General features: G+C 40.5%; 2 protein-coding genes across 2 annotated transcripts; both read right to left on the reverse strand.

The window, feature by feature from the left end:
• Positions 1-4,201: 4,201 nt before the first annotated feature.
• On the reverse strand, positions 4,202-5,380 carry LOC308300994 (leukocyte elastase inhibitor-like; the record flags this gene model as incomplete). The annotated part of the gene is made up of 1 exon (XM_080744890.1): positions 4,202-5,380. The coding sequence occupies one exon, from the start codon at positions 5,378-5,380 to the stop codon at positions 4,202-4,204; it is 1,179 nt and encodes a 392-aa protein (XP_080601016.1).
• Positions 5,381-10,003: 4,623 nt separating this feature from the next.
• On the reverse strand, positions 10,004-12,649 carry faua (FAU ubiquitin like and ribosomal protein S30 fusion a). Its single transcript, XM_080744485.1, has 5 exons — positions 12,592-12,649; positions 11,787-11,868; positions 11,210-11,354; positions 10,612-10,667; positions 10,004-10,499 (listed from the first exon to the last, which is right to left on the reverse strand). The coding sequence occupies exons 2-5, from the start codon at positions 11,859-11,861 to the stop codon at positions 10,374-10,376; spliced, it is 402 nt and encodes a 133-aa protein (XP_080600611.1). The 5' UTR covers positions 11,862-11,868; positions 12,592-12,649; the 3' UTR covers positions 10,004-10,373.
• Between the last annotated feature and the right edge of the window lie 1,335 nt (positions 12,650-13,984).

Raw genomic sequence — 13,984 nt, forward strand, 5'->3', positions numbered from 1 at the left:
AGAATTCTAATCTGACCATTTGTGTATTTTATTCCAAGGGCCCATCACTCATACTTCATATTTTGTATTTTGACAGGGAGAGACATCACTCTCCATCACATGTTGGCAAGGCCCAAACATTTCAGTGCTCAGATTAAACAGTGTGCAAAGGCAATAATAATAATAAATCACAATTATTGTTTAGCAGATTTACCAATATTACAGTGTTATAATGTAAACAAATTAATAAGATAAAGATTATCCTCAACTGATTGTGTTTTACTCCACATATTGTAGCATAACGTTATGATGTGTTCTTGCAAATTGACATGGACATTGCACAAGGCTGTTTTGATACCCCATGAGTGTTTGTTGTAATATAATACCGCCGTTTGTTGAGAAGGTCATCTGTTAAGAGTTTGATTGGTCATATTATTGAGGTAAAAGCTGTTTGTGACATTAATGTGGCCAGAAGGAAACACTGCAGTGAGTCTGGTTTTGAATGAAACGTATACATACACCACGGCTCCTCTCTGCTTACACCCAAGAGGAGTATATAAGAGGAGTATATAATCACATGTTACATTTTGTATATTTTTTGAAGCGGTGAAAACCGCTTCCAATGAGTGGCTTTGTGTGTCCCACGCCCATATATGATCATTTCAGTCCAGAATGAACAGGTTTTTTCAAAAACAAAATGTGTGTTTCATGTCCATATATGGTCATCTCAGTCCAGAATGAACAGGCTTTTTCAAAAACAAAATGTATGTCACCTCATGTCCATATATGATCACTCCAGTCCAGAATGAACAGGTTTTTTCTGTCTCGTACGTCCAGAATATCAGTCCAGAATGAATAGGCTTTTTCAAAAAGCAAAATGTGTGTCCCATGTCCATATATGGCCATTTCAGTTCAGAATGAATAGGTTTTATCTGTCCTGTCCTGTCCTGTCCTGTCCCGTCCGTCCGTCCGTCCGTCCGTCCGTCCGTCCGTCCGTCCGTCCGTATGTGTGTAGTGTCCGTCCCGGTCTGATGATTGGATACTTTGAGGATTGGTCAAGCTTCACATGACAATTCGGCCCTCCAGATAAAATCATTAATTCATTCAGAATATAAAGAATGTATAGATCACAGAGTTCATAACTCTAGAACACATATAATAACAGTTCACGCTTCACTTCGAACCGAGGTTTGATTTTTAATTAAACCGTTATTAGCCAGGGAGGCCTCGTTGAGATATAGAATCTCTTTTACGAGATGCACCTGGCCAAGGGGGCAGCACAATAACAAACAAATGGTCATAGGCCTACAGCATAATTTAATAAATTAAAAACTATATTTAGCTGACACTTTCGCTCTAGGCCCTTAAAAGATGAGATAAAAGCATCATAAGTGATACAATCTTTCAACTTTAAGTCTTTCTGCAAGGTATTCCATCATTTCCATGCAGGGGGGGGGCAGCCTATTTGAAAGCCTTTTACCTAGCTCAGTAGTATGAGCATAATCTGGGCTGGTGGAAAATGGAGTGGTCATTAACACTGACCATCGAACAAGCATCTATTTCAAATCTACAATTACATTTATATATATATTCGTAAGATGTTAAAACAATAAAAAATCCTTTCCTAAAAAATACAATCTCAGTTTGGTTTGCAGCTCATAAACATATGAGTGATATGCCTATACTATCTCAATTTTCTCCTATATGGGGTAATGAACAGTTTATTCCGGCCAGAAACGATGGCCAGAAACGATGGAGGACAATTAATACAAGGTTTAAATTACTCCAATATAAATGGTTAATGAGAACATACATAACTCCTGTCAAACTCCATCATATGTCCGCCAACATTCCAGATATCTGTACCAAGTGTTCAACTGAGAAAGGTACCTTATTTCACTGTATGTGGGAGTGTCTAAGATGCAAATATTTTGGAATGAAGTCATAAAGTGTATGTCAGGAATCTTTAAAATTACCGTTCCACTAAGTGCTAAGCTCTGTATACTTGGAATTCACCCAAGGAACTTTATACATTCAGCAAAGCAAACTAAAATCTTTGACTTTGACTCCAAGCTAGAAGAGCTGTGGCATTATGCTGGAAAAGTGTTGAAGCCCCAACATTGAGGATGTGGCATAGGGAGCTCATGAACTCTATCGGGCTGGAGAGGCTAACCTATGTGGTTAGAGGTAGACAGAGTGACTTTGACCGGCTTTGGGAGATATATATGAACGCCATGGAAACAAGAACCTAAAGGAAATAATGATGTGTGGCTAAAGAGAAAGAGAGAACAGGAGGAGGAAAGGAAAAGAGAAGAGAAGAACGATGTGAACAATGTCATTTGATGGGCATGTGCAGGTGGTATGTGTATGTGTGTGTGAATGTGAGTGAATGTGTGTGATTATATGTATTGTGTTGTGTGTAAAAAAAAAAACAATAAAAATATATTTTTTTAAAAACCCACTGACCTAGGTTTTATGATGGAGTCTCTGGAGGGCAATACAGATTCCTTAAAGGTTATTAAGATTAAAGGTCTTAAAGAAAACAGAGTAAGGAACTGATAACTGAACAGTTAGCATGTCATAAACAAAAACAGAGGTTAAGTCCACAAAAAACTTACAAAAACCATTCCTAATGGCCAATAAGTGTTGTCCAAGGACCTGGTGGTAGGTCTTGCGTTCCACCTCAGCAAATCCATCGCCCAGGGGTCTAGGGTCTAGTGCATTGAAAGGGGATCATTTGAGGCCGATACCAACAATTAGCCACTCCAACCTACTTACTTACTTGCTTTTTAGTAGGGGGCGTTAGGGTCTAGTGCATTGAAAGGGGATCATTTGAGGCCGATACCAACAATTAGCCACTCCAACCTACTTACTTACTTGCTTTTTAGTAGGGGGCGTTAGGGATATTTCACGCTATATTAGTCTAAAAACGCTGGATATTTCACGCTATATTAGTCTAAAAACGCCAAATTTTGCACAGATGTAGCCCCCCAATCATGCAGATCGGTACACAGTATCTCTGTAGCCATTAAACGGGTATTTCTTACATTGATGCTCCTACATATTATCATGTAAGCACCAGTTAAAGTTACTTTCCATCCCTCATATACTGTGTGCACAGTGCACACCCCATAACCCACACACTGCACATCATTTCAGAGCTCATATCTTTGAACGGGTAAGGGCTAGTCCTACTTAAATACCCAGAAAAAACAAATGTTTTTTGTTAGAAAAAACAAATGTTTTTTCTGGATATTTTCCTCCTGTATAGACTGTCGATGGGAGCCCAACTTGATTTGGCCGCTGTGGCGACCCCGAAGGTCGCCGACTCGGGCGCCCTAGCTAAATCATTAGAGCATGCCCTGGGCTACATCTGTGCAGAATTTGGTGCTTTTAGACTAATATAGCGCGAAATGGCCATGTTATCTCCCTAACGCCCCCAACTACGGTCTAACGGTCACCATAGTAACTATCTACAGAGACTCTCAGCCATTAATAAGGATTGATTTTGGGGTTTGTATTGCAAAGTGACATCATCACGGTGTACTTTGTAATACAAACCCCAAATCAATCCTCCACAACACACACACACACACACGCACACACACAAACACATGTGACATGACTGAACATGGTTTCAGTTCAGTTCAGTGTCAATCTGTCAAATCTCATCATTATTAGTGAGTGAGTTAACACACTGCTACCCAGGGACTGGGTGGGTAGCGGGAGAATTCAGTTGGGTCACAGTACTTGCGCGCTCTGCTGGCGGCCTGGCGCAAGTAATAAACAGAAAATAAAAGCCCACACACAATATAGGCTGTCTCAGTGTATAGCTGCGGAGGCGGCCATCACAAGGAGAGGCTTATAGAGGCTGGCATGGTTCAGACAGTGGTTCTCAACTTTTTCAGGCCACGACCCCTCAAATAATCATATTTGAACTGGGGACCCCCCCACCCTGCACAAGCACTTGGAATTGTAGAGGTTGGCATTACATTTAGTTTGACTCAATCTATTCCATGAGGCGTTGTGAGCATGTAGATCGGCTATTTTCACAATTTCTGCCTCGGTACTAAAAAGGTCTTTAAATTGTGACTTTAAAAATGTGCATATACCTGTCCCAACCCACAGGTTGAGAACCTAAGACACCAATTGAATGTAATGAATGAGTTTTAAAAACACTGTGGTCCAGGTAACCAGGACCAGAGTTGAGCTGATATCCAACTCAAGGAGGGGAGCAGTATCGGCCTGCAAAGAGGATGCTCATGGTGGGGTTGTGTCGGATGAAGAAGAGGAAGGGATGGTCAGCAATGAAGCGGAGAGGGTCCTCGGAGCAACAATAGCAAACTCCGTCATAATCGTGTTCGAATGACATATCATCCTCTGTGGCGGCAGCTGCCTCAGTGCCCCCCTCGTTCACTTCCACGACAGCCTTGTGCACCACCTCGGAGAGAAACAGGCTGTTGGCTGGAGAAATGCCAGAGAAGTCACTCTGTTCTTCGTCAAAGGCGTCCTCCATCCCCATCTTGATCAAGATGCATTTCATGTCATAGGTCTCCTCCATCGTGAAACAAGGCAAGCCCAGTTTAACCTTCCTCCGACCCATCATGTCTGGATTGGTCCAGTCAACAAACTTTTCATAAGTTATCTCCTTTTCTAGCTCCTCCAGGCCGGTCGTATTGTCCTCCATTTCAACGGGCAGAAAGATGAGCATGCTGAGGCATTCCCCTGTGTAGTGCAGCTCCAGGACCTGACACTTGACTTCAGGAATGGCAGCAAAAGGGAACGAAGAAGTCTGGTTCATCATATTCACTGGCTTGCTTTCAGTCATGCTGAGTCTGAAGGGAACAATGTTGGTGAAGTATTCATGAAACTCATGAGACTCATCCCACTTGGCTTTGAAGTAGATGGCATTGACCAACACTAGTCTGGAACTACTATCCACAGCACCTGGTGCAAGCAAGTCCTTGATTTTATCTTGTGTCTGTTTCTCCACCCAGCTGTTAATGTTCAGCCTGGCTCCTTCTGCGTTGTGGATGAAGTCCACAGGCTCAAGCTGTGCATCACAATGTTTTCTGGTGGCACTTAAGAACTCCTCAACAAACTGGTAGGACTTCTCTCCATACAGTCGGTTGACCAGTCTGAGGGCGTAGGACTCCCCTAACTTGTTCAGGTCACTCAAAAGCCTAGAAAACTCCATGTGGATGTCATCCTTTAAGTGCAAGACCTGTAATATCTGTGTGGCTGTGTTGCTGCGGGCCCCCAGCAACACCATAGCCAGAGCAGAGGATATGCTGATAGGAGAGTAGAAAACATTGGCGGTGATGTTATTTTTGGACAGCTTTTTAAACAGGGACAGGGAAAATGTGTTACATGCTGCTGACAGGGGTGTTGGTGATGGCATTGTTATGAATGTTGTCCAATGTCCTAAAATGACAGAAGCTATTGCAAGTTGAGAAATTGTGTCATGGAGACTGGAGGGATAACTGTCACCCTTTATATAGTGCTTGTGTGGGTGCTAGTGACGTCTCACTAATGTCACGATGAGTCAGCTATATCCGTGTATGGAGTTCTATAATAGGGTGAAGAAAGAAAATAGGCCTATTCAGGCTGCGTATATATCTTGAACACCAATGTTGTGGCCCTCGGCTTGGTACCCTAGATATAATTCTGCTCTTGCATAGGTGCTTTCTTGGCCCACAGATGATCATCGTGGCTTAAAATCCGAGCTGGGTAGTGCGCGTCAGGAGGGAGGGGGGTTATGGTGGAGGGGCCCTACAAAATTAAATTATTGACCAGGGGCCCTCACGGGGGTTAATCCGTCCCTGTGTGGTCTAATGATCTGACTTTCAGCAGAGAGGTTCCATATTCAAACCCCAGTCTACCTGTAGTTTGATGATGGATTACTTTGCAATGTTCTTTGTAAAGATATGCATGAGTAACTAAAGTCTTTGAAAATGCATTGGGCACCCAAAGTCAACATTGGACTGTCAGAATCCAGAAGATTAGGGTCAAAAGTGACTGAGGTATTGTATGGTGGCCTAATCATTGAACTCTCAGCATTGAGGCCTGAGTTCAAGTCCCAGTTGATCTGTGGTTCAATGCTGGGGTGTTTAACTGTACCAATTAAAAGCTAACATAGGCCTACTAAAGAACACTTCAACATTACTAAGAGATGTGTGACTGAATGGTGCAGCTCATAGATTCCATTTTCAAATCAGCAGCTTAATTTAATTTTAATAATTGAAGACTAACACAGATGAAAGGTAGGCTACTAAAATGATTCTGAAGAATGTGTCTGAGTGGTGGTGTAATGGTCTAAGCATCAGATTTTATGTGCAATCAGTCCTTGCTCAAATCCCACGCCTCCTAATATTCAATGCTGGAGTAAGTGGAGTTTCAACGTAACTTTACTAACTGAAGACAATCATACAAAATAACTCTTGAATAGTAAGATACCATTGCATTAAACAAACTTAGTTATTATAGTGTAGATGTCTAATGTTTACAGAGATTGATTGATTGATTGATTGATTGATTGATTGATTGATTGATTGAAGACTATTAGAAGTTTGCATAGAAAAAGGTACAGTTTCATGACGGATTCCATGATCAAGTCCCAGGCATCATGGTAATTAATTGCTATGTTTGGCATAACATAGAGAAGACAATATCACTTGTTTTCATGAGTTATAGGCTACAGCCATCTAAACACATCAATTTCAATCCAAAAGCCATACCGGTAATTCAATGTTGCACAAAGATGTTGTTATGATGTCTTTTCTACAATAGCCTCCAATACAGACTTTTATTTAGCATTCTCCTCTCTGTCCACTTTTTTGGGGATTTTGGGACTTACTTTTCTCTGGGTGTTTCGCCTTGATGGGACTCACTTTTCTCCGGGTGTTTCGCCTTGATGGGACTCACTTTTCTCTGGGTGTTTCGCCTTGATGGGACTCACTTTTCTCCGGGTGTTTCGCCTTGATGGGACTCACATTTCTCTGGGTGTTTTGCCTTGATTTTGGGACTTACTTTTTTGGGGATTTTTTGCGATTTTGGGACTCACTTTTCTCCGGGTGTTTCGCCTTGATGGGACTCACTTTTCGCCGGGTGTTTCGCCTTGATGGGTGGGACTCACTTTTTTCCAGGTGTTTCGCCTTGATTTTGGGACTCACTTTTTGGGGGATTTTTTGCGATTTTGGGACTCACTTTTCTCCGGGTGTTTCGCCTTGATGGGACTCACTTTTCGCCGGGTGTTTCGCCTTGATGGGACTCACTTTTTTCCAGGTGTTTCGCCTTGATTTTGGGACTCACTTTTTGGGGGATTTGGGACTCACTTTTCTCCGGGTGTTTCGCCTTGATGGGACTGACTTTTCTCCGGGTGTTTCGCCTTGATGGGACTGACTTTTCTCCGGGTGTTTCGCCTTGATGGGACTCACTTTTTTCCAGGTGTTGTTTCACCTTGATTTTGGGACTCACTTTTCTCCGGGTGTTTCGCCTTGATGGGACTGACTTTTCTCCGGGTGTTTCGCCTTGATGGGACTCACTTTTCGCCGGGTGTTTCGCCTTGATGGGACTCACTTTTTTCCAGGTATTCCGCCTTGATTTTGGGACTCACTTTTTGGGGGATTTTGGGACTCACTTTTCTCCGGGTGTTTCGCCTTGATGGGACTCACTTTTTTCCAGGTGTTTTGCCTTGATTTTGGGACTCACTTTTTGGGGGATTTTGGGATTCACTTTTTTCCAGGTGTTTCGCCTTGATTTTGGGACTCACTTTTCTCCGGATGTTTTGCCTTGATGGGACTCACTTTTTTCCAGGTGTTTCGCCTTGATTTTGGGACTCACTTTTTCTTTTTTTTTTACTCTGAGGCAATTATCTTAACCACTGCACCACTGTGGTTCTTATTTAATCTGTTCTCTTCCAAGCTTTCAAGTGAAGCTAGTCAAGGATCTTACCACTGCACCACTGGAATTTTTAATGTGCTTTCTTTCAAGACCACATAAAGGTAAAAGAACTAGATAAAATATGGAGAAAATTGCATGCTAGTTCTGATCCCATAACCTTCTACATAGAAGTCTGCAGCTTAACCACTAATCTACTGAATGTGGTCTTTTCAATTTTTCAGTATTTAATGAAAGATTAAGTTACTATAGCCAGACAAAACATGGGAAATGTTCTTGCTGGTTTCAAATCAATCATCCTGATTGCCTGTATCTTAACCACTGCATCAAAAATCCAGGTAAAAATAGGAAATAAAGAAAGTAAAATAAACAAATGGTTGTGCTTGTGGTAATAGTTCAAACTTGAAAAACCGGCAGGTACTCCACCAAGGGTCATACTGGTTTCTTGTCTTGCATGTTCTTGATTAAAAGATTAGACAAGGGTAAAAGAGGCAGGTAAAACTAAATTAAAGGTCCTTGCTAGGATTGAACCAACAACCTCCTGACAGCAAGTCCAAATTCATAACCACTACTCAAGGTTAACCCTTTATGGTTTCTCTTCCATTATTTTCAATAAAAGATTAGATAAAGGTGCACGAGTAATGTAAAAGATGGCAGATATCTATGCTGGGTTTGAACCAAGGACTTTAAAATTGCAAACTGTGTCTTTACCACTGCACCACCAACTGTAGTTTGTACTTATATTCTTCTCTTGTGTGTTGTTCACTGTAAGATTAGATAAAATGTAAAAGATCCAGTAAAAGTTGTCATCACTGGTTTTGAACTCAGAACCTTCTATATTTAAAGGGCCAGTTCACCTCTTCTTCTTTCGTGTATCATCATCCTTGATGATTTGTTGTTGTTTGGGACAAGATCAACACAATCCTGGGTTATTTTTTGTGTGTTCAATCTGTGTTTTGAATGGGTAGACGTTGTCTCCCACACACTGTGGTGTTCGTATCCCAGGACAGGAAATGTATGGATCGAAGCTTTAAAAAGTTGATTTACCTGAGAGAGGATTGTGCCAATGCATTTCAATAGATTTTTGCAGAAATCCGCAAATGGCAGCAAACCGCTTCATTTCTATTGAAATGCATTGGCAGAATCCACTCTCATAGGTAGAATATTAATTTGGTGTGACCATGCCCTTACTCCTCCTACCTACCTCTAGTAAATTCAGAATACAAGACTGAAGAGTTCTGATGAACAGGTTGTCCTTTACTCAACCCAACATTTGTTGTAGTTTAAGAGTTCCACAGAGTATAATATAGCCTAATATGCAATTGTAATGCCATCCATTTTGGACATTGGTTGGTTAGTGTCCCACGTTATATAGTTTGTGTTCAAAAGGCAGTTTCTATATTAATACATTTTGTTTACCTCTCAAGTGTTATGCTACAAGTAATTGCATTTATTAAATCATTATAAACACAGCTCTTTGTTTTTTTACACTTATTCTGGCTGAATGCACGAGTGGCCTGGGAGTTTAGTTCTCATCAACACCAGATACAAATGGAAATCTAAGTGTCCGCTTGTCAATTCTTCAAGTCGGCCATAACAACCATGACCATACGATTTCTTTAAAACCTAATGCCAGACACCAGATGTAATTCACACAGAATTTCACAGCAGATTAGGGTCCCAAAAATTAAACGGTTCAATTTATACATTGTCACAGATAGAACCTTATTTGGAGTTTTGACCTCAGAGCAGACGTTAACAGTGACGTCAGGTAGCCCTAGAACTGGGAACATTTTAAAACCAGTTTCTAATTAACATTCAGTGTATATAAAGGTTTTCTTCAATAGCATATGCCTCCAATGCCCTCCATAATTGTTCCTAAAACAGTGAGATAAGATGCTGTCAGGCAGACATACTGTAGAATCTGAACAATTTCACAGGTCAAAATGATTTATAGTGGAAACTTTACCGGTTATAATTGTCAAACATTATCTTCCGATCCTAATTTTCTTAGCAAATACCCATTTCCAGTTTAGAACTCCCAATTCCCATAACCACTTGAGTTGACGGCACACTAGGACCTTACACTTTGGAACTAGCTCTAGTCTAGATAAAACAAGTCTGCTAAATGACAAAAAAAATATTTTAATCTTTTTCCAGGCAGACTAAGTTAAACCACAAAAGCATCTGATTCAGCATGTCATTCAAACAAAAGTAACTAAGGTTACAATATTTTGGAACATTGACACTCTTCAAATAAAGATGACATTTAATTGCGTGTGTGTAATTCTGGTAGGTTTAAACGACTTTAGTTACATCGACTAAATTACTCACCAGTACAACAAAACCAGTGCCACATTGACACACCAAACAATCAACTTTTTTGTCCAAACCTTCAAATCTTTATTCTGTAAATGTACAGGAGGATAACATTTAATCCAGTAAAAACTGACTGGATGTGATGGTAAAGCCTCTCCTCTCAGCCATTTAAGCTCTTAGGAGTTGGCGTTGGGTCCCTTCTTCTTGCCGAAGGTGGGCACCACATTCACAAAGCGCCTGTTGTACTGGATGCGACGCTTGGCACGGCCGGTCTTCTTTTTCTTCTTCTCCTGCTTGTCAACCTGGAGGAAGGGACATGGTGGAACAAACATTTAGTTTATTTTTTCACTTCAACTTAAATATGAGACGGGTTAAGACAGGCTGACTTCAGAGTATTAAGGATTGTCCTTTTACCTTGGGCGTCTGTCCCCTCACTTTGCCGGCACGGGCCAGAGAACCGTGGACCTTACCTGGTGAACAGAAAGAGGAAAAGGTTCAAGTGAAAGAGCCAAGTCTAAGTTTGATCACAACAAACTTCACAAAGAAGGCATTTCAAGTATTGTATCATCTGTTCACTATACCGCTGGTTCTTCAAAATCCTTTATTTGAAAACAGCCGATCTACTAGCTTACAACCCACAGTGAAATTGTAGATTCCTTTTAAATGTCAAGTGAATGGATACTGCAAACAGTTACACAATTGCTGAAATACTACATTTTGTACAGCAATATATATACAGTATATATACACAATTTGCTATAAACATTTCAGAAAATGCTCCCATCTAATCGTGACCATAGATAGATTTATTTTTTTATGGACCTTAGTTCTCTTTGTATATTACCTTATTCAAATGCTTGGATTTTGTGTCTGGGATCAATTAAGTGGAATCAAATATGTATAAGAGAATTCTCTTAGCCCATAGCAGTGGTAAACTGCCCACACCAAAATGTTCTTGCACTCTTGTCAATATCAGTTTGTGTAGCAACATGGGTCAGATGAGTATACCGACCTCCCAGCAGCCTAGCGGCCACCTCCAGGGTGCAGTGCTCAGAGATGCCACAGGATGCCAGAAGGCTGTCATCCTCCAGTGGGGAGCCAGCCAGCAACAGCACCTGCTCCTCCACCTGGAGACCCTCAAGAGCCTGGACATGGGTCTGAAAAACACAATGCAAGCAATTATGTGTTACTCTACTTCAACAGTTCTTGAGCACTGATAAAAAGGAAGACATGTCAAGTTTACATCTTAATGTTAATAGAACATGTCCAAGGGTTTCCAACTTCAAATTACTTGGTGTTATGCTGGACACATCTTATAAGAAACCTTAGCATGTCCATAGAAAGTTTGATTCAATCTCCATTATTTCAAAAGCTAAAAGGGCTTTCATAATTTAGGCCATTAATGCTCATGTCTTGTGTAATACTTGAAAGCCTTTCCCTTGCCATTCTGGGTTACCTCTATTCTCTTTGAGTATACCTTAAATTAGCTTAAAATTGTTTTCATGTGTCATCTAACTTGGGACAAAATGTTTTAACACTGGTACAGCTATAGATACAATGTTAACTGTCATTGTGATAGATCAAATCACCTTGATGTCTCTGACTGTCTCCTCTCCGGTCACCTCAAGGGTGTGGGTGTTCTGGGCACGCAGGAAAAGCTGCATCTTGAAGCTGAAACCAAAACAACAATAGTTTCAACCATGTCACGAATCCAGAGGTTTTACTATACTGTATGAATGTGCTACTGGGTAGCTTAACCTATAAAACATTAGTCCATTTATGTCTGGCATTCATTTAAATCAGCAAAGTAACTAGTACCTACAGCTGTCAAATAATAGAAATAAGAGTACACCATTTTCCTCTGCCTGAGATAAGTACAAAGTAGAGTGAATTGGAAATACTTAAAAGTACAAGTTTGTCAAAGCTGCAGTACTTGAGTTTCTGCACTCATTTTCCTCCACTGTTAACCATTGACGTTATCATTATCAAACACCACCGGCTACCTCTGCGGAACTGTATTTTGTAGCAACGTCACGTCCAATGTTACTACAACACATCTTAAATGCACATTGCTCGTCATGGGGACATGCACGTTAAATTAACGTAAATAAACCATCCAACGACCGTTAGAATGATTTTATAAGCTCCAAATTGAACAGAAAACGCAACTCGGCGTGTCTTGTCTGGCAGCTAGCTAGCAATGCTAAACCGTAAACAGCCACATGGGGACACACCGTTCAAACATCACACTAAAATAAGCGTAATATCACCGGACCGAAGCTGAGAATGGCTCGATTATAGCAAATACGTGTATATTATCCGTGTTATCGGGACACTGTATTGTCAAAACGTTCTGTAAAAGTGATATTTTAATTAAATGTGTGCGGGCCTCACCGCGTTCGATGCTAGTCGTTCAGCACGGAGCACGAAAAGGAATGTTCTGGCGTCTCCACTGCGCATGTGCACCGTTCCACTTCTTGTTCGCCGGGTTTAAACCGAGATCCTGCGTCCTTGCTGTCGCATTACTGCCACCCTCTGGAGTTGATTACCATCTACACCAGTGATTCTCAAAAAAACGTTTTCATTTCAAGGACATGTGAACCAAATTGATTATTATAACCAGTGGTGGAAAAAGTACTTGTAGTTATCAATACTATGTAGACATACTCTGTTACAAGTAAAAGTCCGGAATTCAAAATGTACTTGAGTAAAAGTACAAAAGAATTGGCATAAAAATGTACTAGTAGGTTACCAAAAGTAGAAAGTACTCATTATGCAGTGTCCCATTTCAAGTTTTGAAATTATGTATAAAATGTAGACATACTCTACAGAGTATGTCTACATGTAACATGGCAGTATTGATAACTACAAATGAAAGTACTTTTTCCACCACTGGTTATAATCAATTTGGTTGGGCTCAGTGTCCCATTTCAAGTTTTGAAATTATGTATATGTATGTAGTGGTGAGGTTGTAGTGGCCAAAATGTATTACAGGCCAGGGCTGAGGTGGTTAATGTATGTTTTGTAATAATAATCAATCTCTACAACATAACTAGTAGCATAACTAAAGTTGTCAAATAATTGTTGTGTAGAGTAACAATGTTTGCTTCTGAGATGTAGTGGAATAGAAGTTGGAAATACTAAGAAAAGTAAAAAATATATATCTCAAAATTGTACTTAAGTACAGTACTTACACCACTGGAACCAAATTGGTTATAACAATGCTGAGTTAATAAACTAAAGTAAACTAAAATGTCTGTCCTCTACAGGTAGTGTCCAGTTTGTCAGATTTTGGTTTGTCAGAAGAGGTGACCAAATCTGATCAGTTATTTATTTTCTTGCACACTTCTACCGCACTCCAGTATGCCCTTTTCCTGTTAATCCAGCTCTTTCCACTTCCTCCATCATGTTCTGATGCCTTCTGTAGTGCCACTGCCACCTAGTCGTTCCATTTTAATCACATATTGTACATTGATCCTGTCATTTGACTAGTTCAGTTGTGTTCCTTTCTAGCCTTTTCTCTGGAACGCTTGCACACACCAAAACAATTTCAACCACTTTTACACCTGACAATATACATAGGCTATGATAATGTTAATTATGATTCAGTTGAATTAAAAAGGACATAATATGACAATGTATACAAACTAAAGTCCAGTTGGGCGATCCCGAGTATGTAGAGTTCCATTCAGGTGTGATATTTGTAATTTGATCATTACTACCCACTATCCTCCTTGTTCCTCTCACTACACTCTTTATTTTATAGCTCCAGCTTATCAAACATTTT

Source organism: Nannobrachium achirus, assembly GCF_963921795.1.
Source record: "Nannobrachium achirus genome assembly, chromosome: 16".
Classification (NCBI taxonomy): Eukaryota; Metazoa; Chordata; class Actinopteri; order Myctophiformes; family Myctophidae; genus Nannobrachium; species Nannobrachium achirus.

Bases quoted from the DNA above. Each gene is read 5' to 3' on its own strand.
- faua (XM_080744485.1), bottom strand. From the start codon at position 11,861: ATGCAGCTTTTCCTGCGTGCCCAGAACACCCACACCCTTGAGGTGACC. The intron at 11,355-11,786 runs GTGATTTGATCT...TGTGTTTTTCAG, and splicing joins AGACAGTCAGAGACATCAAG to ACCCATGTCCAGGCTCTTGA. The intron at 10,500-10,611 runs GTAAAAGGACAA...CCCTTCCTCCAG, and splicing joins TGAGGGGACAGACGCCCAAG to GTTGACAAGCAGGAGAAGAA.